At 40.6% G+C, this 4,602-nt stretch overlaps 1 protein-coding gene across 1 annotated transcript in view; it reads right to left on the bottom strand.

Annotated features, from left to right (window-relative positions):
* Nucleotides 1-258: 258 nt before the first annotated feature.
* The window catches only part of LOC106511592 (forkhead box protein O3), a gene marked incomplete at its 5' end in the record, with an annotated part of 6,319 nt that continues 1,975 nt past the window's right edge, over nt 259-4,602 (bottom strand). The window contains 1 exon segment of the mRNA XM_014000349.1: nt 259-1,783. Coding sequence (XP_013855803.1) covers nt 479-1,783 — 1,305 coding nt within the window. The 3' untranslated portion in view covers nt 259-478.

Below are 4,602 nucleotides of genomic sequence, written 5' to 3'. Positions count from 1 at the left end.
AAGGAAAAACAATGTATATTTAAAAAACAGTAAACTTTAAGTTATGTGTTCAAATATATAGATTAATTTGTTGGAACTAACCTTAAAAAACCACATATTAAAGTCAATTCAAATATAAAACAGGAGATAAAGTTAATCTTTTTTAATTTAATTGTTGCATTTTAAGTATTTATTTAGTGGTTCATATAAATCTGCTTTTATTTCTAATTATGTCAGTGTTGGTCCTCCATACTGCAGAAGCCTGATAATCATCTTTTCCTTCATATCAGGTGTGTTGGAGCAGAGAAACAAGTAAAACATGCAGGGCTGCAGCCCTCCAGGACCAGGACTGACCATGCCTGGCCTGGATACAAGCTGCACATCTAGTTTCATACCCAGACTGTACCTGACTGTATTGCTACTGAAAATTGGACATAAATACATTTTTCCCTTTATTTGCACAACACAGGTTGGTAAACTCAAACGTCCCTGCTCCTCCTCAGCTTGGCACCCAGCTCTGAGACGTCTGTTTGGAGCTGGAGAGGCTTCCTGACTTCCTGTTCTGGGCGGAGCTTTGGCGGGCGTCGAAGCTCAGCTCCAGGCAATCTGCCTCCATCAGCTCGTTACGGATGATGGAGTCCATGTCACAGTCCAGACCGCCGTTGAACACATCGAGGCCCAGATCGGCGTGGAACCGGTCCTGACCTGGTAAGCCAGAGCTCAGCTGCATAGAGGAGGTCTTACTGGGAGACTTCAGGTGCGGCTGCTTGGCAGCGGAAGGAACCACGTCGGTCTCGGCGGTCGACAAGCCAGCTTGCCAACCAGGCACTGAAGAGCTCGGAGCCAGACCTGGACTGCCGGGACTCAGCAGGACGTGGTCCTTGCGGAGCAGCGTTGCGTTGCGACGGGAGTTCTGCAGGGCGATGGCGGTGCTGGCCTGCGACATTAGAGGGTCGGACTGAGTGAGCATGACATCACTGGGACTGTGGGAGTCCAGACTCAGCAGGTCCTGCAGGGTCTGGTGCTCGCTGAAGTGTGAGATGCTCGTGAACGTGGTCTGCTTGTTCTCTTGGATGGTCTGCATGGGTGACTGACGCAGACTCGTGATGGAAGATGGACTGAAAAGCGGATTTGACCCATAGCTTCCAGAGGGACTACCTAGACCAGTACCTGAGCAGCCAAAGGTAAACACTGAGGTGCCCTGACCGTTGGCTCCAGGGTCTTCCTCTCCGGGGGGAGGCTGCTGTGACGCAGTCAGGCTGATGTTGTCTAACAGATCATCCATCAGGTTGTCCGACAGGCCGTCGTTGAGGTTCATAGTACCAGCCAGGTCAGAGAGTCCTGTGGGTCCTGTGGACGGAGACATGCTGCTGGGGCTGGAGTACAGCATGGGGGAAAGTGGGGAGTCATCATCGGGCACCTCATCCAGCTCCAGGTTAGCAAGAATTGGGGACAGACGCCCACTGAGCGTGCTGGCATTGGAGTTGGTCCTGGAGCGGAAATCCGTCCAGGCGTCCAGCTCGTCGCTGCTGCGGGACGTGGGACTTCCTGTCCATTTGGACAGGCTCGAGGAGCTCTCAGAGCTACCATCCTGTGCCGCTTGCAAGGAGGCTTTCTTCTTGGTGGCCCGTCCTCTGGCTCCTTTGATGTACTTACTGTTGTCCATGGAAACAGCTCGTCTTCGGGGAGCTTTGCCTCCTTTACCTCCATCTGGGTTCACCATCCACCAGGAGCTTTTCCCGGTTCCTTCATTCTGGACTTTCACAAAACGACTATGGAGGGACAAATTGTGTCGAATGGAATTCTGGAAGAAAGGGATGAAAAAAGTTATGAATGTTTAATTAAACTTTGATTTTCATTACATTCTAAACAACAAAAACAGGACTTGTAGAACAAGTCAAACTCTAAACAAAATCAGAATGTGTTTAAAAAACACCAACAATCTCCAAAGAGCAACAACTTCAATTATTCCAAAAACCAAAATAATATAATTTCTTAAGTTTAAACATTTGATATTTTTACTGAGTTGCATTGTATGGAGGTAATTTTGTTTTTTATTATTCAAACAAACAAAAAAGCTGTTTCAATAAAAAAATAAATTTCAATCAACAAAAATTCTACTAAAAATTCAGTCAAAAAAATTAAATCAAAAAGTTTTTTGTAAAACAAACTATTTTTCCACATTTCAGAAATCTTTGGTTGAATCTCAAACTTTTTGTTGATGCTCTAACCAGAGTTGTAAAGTAACTAAGTACAAATACTTTGTTACTGTACTTAAGTAGAAATTTTGGGTATCTGTACTTTACTTGAGTAATTATATTTCAGTGTACTTTTTACTTTTACTCATTACATTTTTACACAATTATCTGTACTTTCTACTCACTACATTTTTTTAAAAAGGTAAGAAGTAGAAAGTCATTACTCCTACTTTATTCTGAGTTATTACTTAAAAAAATACTATCCTGATAAATTGTGTCTCCTGGATAGAGTGAACTTAATTGTGTTTGGATGAGAAGTATAAATATATACCATTCTGACACACTATTATCTTGTACACAACCCATCACAGCTGCACACTGTTAGAAAATATATTTTTTGGAGAAGTCACCTCCCAATAAATGTCATTTTGTAAAATCTATCTGCTCACTTTTACTCAGTACTTTTACTTTTAATACTTAAGTAGATTTTGTGTCAGAAATTTACTTTTGATACTTAAGTACAACAAATATGAGCTACTTTAAGACTTTTACTCAAGTAATACTTTTAGAGAAGACTTTAACATTTACCAAAGTATTTTTATGATAAGATGCTTGTACTTTTACTCAAGTATCACTTTGAGGTACTTTATACAACACTGGCTCTAAGTTTTTGGTTGAACTCGAAAGTTTTCAACTCAGCGAACATGAACATGTGGGGTGGGGCGTAAAAAGGAAGACGTGTCCATATTGGTTAGTGGGACTGAATCGATTTCCTCTGGCACCTGCTTCGAATGTTGACTATACATTAAATGGCCATTATTATAGGTTATCAGTCCCATATATTGTGTGCAGACTGTCCCTCCTCTACCTCCTAGTAGGTTGGAAGGTACTTATCAATCATTTGTAAGCCTGATAATATGCAACTAGACGTGGTGGGTTTAGCTCCTCGCCCGGAACGTGGGGAGCTCAAGCGGTTGACCCGGCTCACTGTCCAACTTTGCCCAGGGTAAAGCACTCGATCTGCAGCATGAAGATCCAGGCTGTAGCCGGGGGTCGCCCCAGACGTTGCTAACAGACAAACAGCAGAGTTTTCTGGGTCTGTGGTGTGTTAAAGGTTTCCTGAAACTTTCATGTGTTTTTAGTTCAGTTTATTTGACGATGGGAGAGGGGAACCAAATCCAACCATTAAACCAGCTGTGCATTAGGCTCAAATTTCTGTCAGCGTAGCTCTAACTGATAGAATTTCCCTGAAAGGTTCATCAAAACAAAGTGGATTTATTTAATTTATTTTCATACTTTACACAATGGAGCCCTGACACGGGGGTTACCCTCATTCACCCTCTCATCCACTCTTTTTTTTGTCACTTCATTAGAAAACAAAACCAAATATTATTAGTTTATTTAGTATATTGATTTCTTCATCATCAGTTACTTTTTTTAAGTGAAGAAGAAAGACAGAAAAACAGAGAGAGAAGTAATTAGAAAGATTGAAATAGCGATTAGAAGTATATTAAATATACACCAACAAAACACAGGACCACACACCCAACATCTGTCCGCTCACCTGAAAAATAAATGGATAAATACATGGAGGGCATATATAAATATTAGGGGTGCAACAATACAAGAAATTCACGGTTCGGTTCGATACTTTAGTCTCACGGTTCGATATTTTTTCGATACAAAAAAGAGAAATGTCCATGCCCCCTTTAACTTGCAATTTATTTATATTAATTATGAACATTTGTTTAACCTCAAAAGTACAGTTTTTAAATTAAATGTTGCTGAAACAGCAAGTTTCTCAGTGGATCTGCACTCAAAAATGCAGCCTAGGTGGAGTAGTKGAACACAGATCCACTGATCCTTCAACACAGAACATCTTCAGAAGACATGTTGATAAAGTAAATTTTAAAAATCTGTATTGTTCGGTACGGTTCAATACGGGTACATATATTGTTGCACCCCTAATAAATATATACACATACCCATACATGTATAAAGATATACATACATACATGCCTACATTCATAAATATTGTCAGTGTAGGGGTCACCTCGAGTGAAGAAACGGGAGTTACTGACTCAAAGCAGGTCTTGCACAGGCCTGAGAGAAAGGCAGGAACGCTGGACTCTTATTTTAGGCCATGACGGGTCATTTTAGTCTACACGAGGACTTCAGTTCTCTTAATCAGATTTTAAACAGAAACAATCTATTCTGTTCATGATTCATTGGTTGTTTAACTAAGGATGTTTAAAGCAGTTATTAATCATAATGATGACTATCACAAAGAAAGAAAGTATCACTTCTATTCTTTTATCGTGCCTAAAATAGACTAATGAAGCACAGAAAATCATCACCATGTTTTTCATTTTCATTGTGTTTTTATAAATCACTGTTTTATTTTACTGAAACATCAGTAATATAA

Source organism: Austrofundulus limnaeus, unplaced genomic scaffold, assembly GCF_001266775.1.
Source record: "Austrofundulus limnaeus strain Quisiro unplaced genomic scaffold, Austrofundulus_limnaeus-1.0 Scaffold2965, whole genome shotgun sequence".
Taxonomy (NCBI): Eukaryota; Metazoa; Chordata; class Actinopteri; order Cyprinodontiformes; family Rivulidae; genus Austrofundulus; species Austrofundulus limnaeus.
This window is presented reverse-complemented; position numbering and strand designations above follow the sequence as displayed.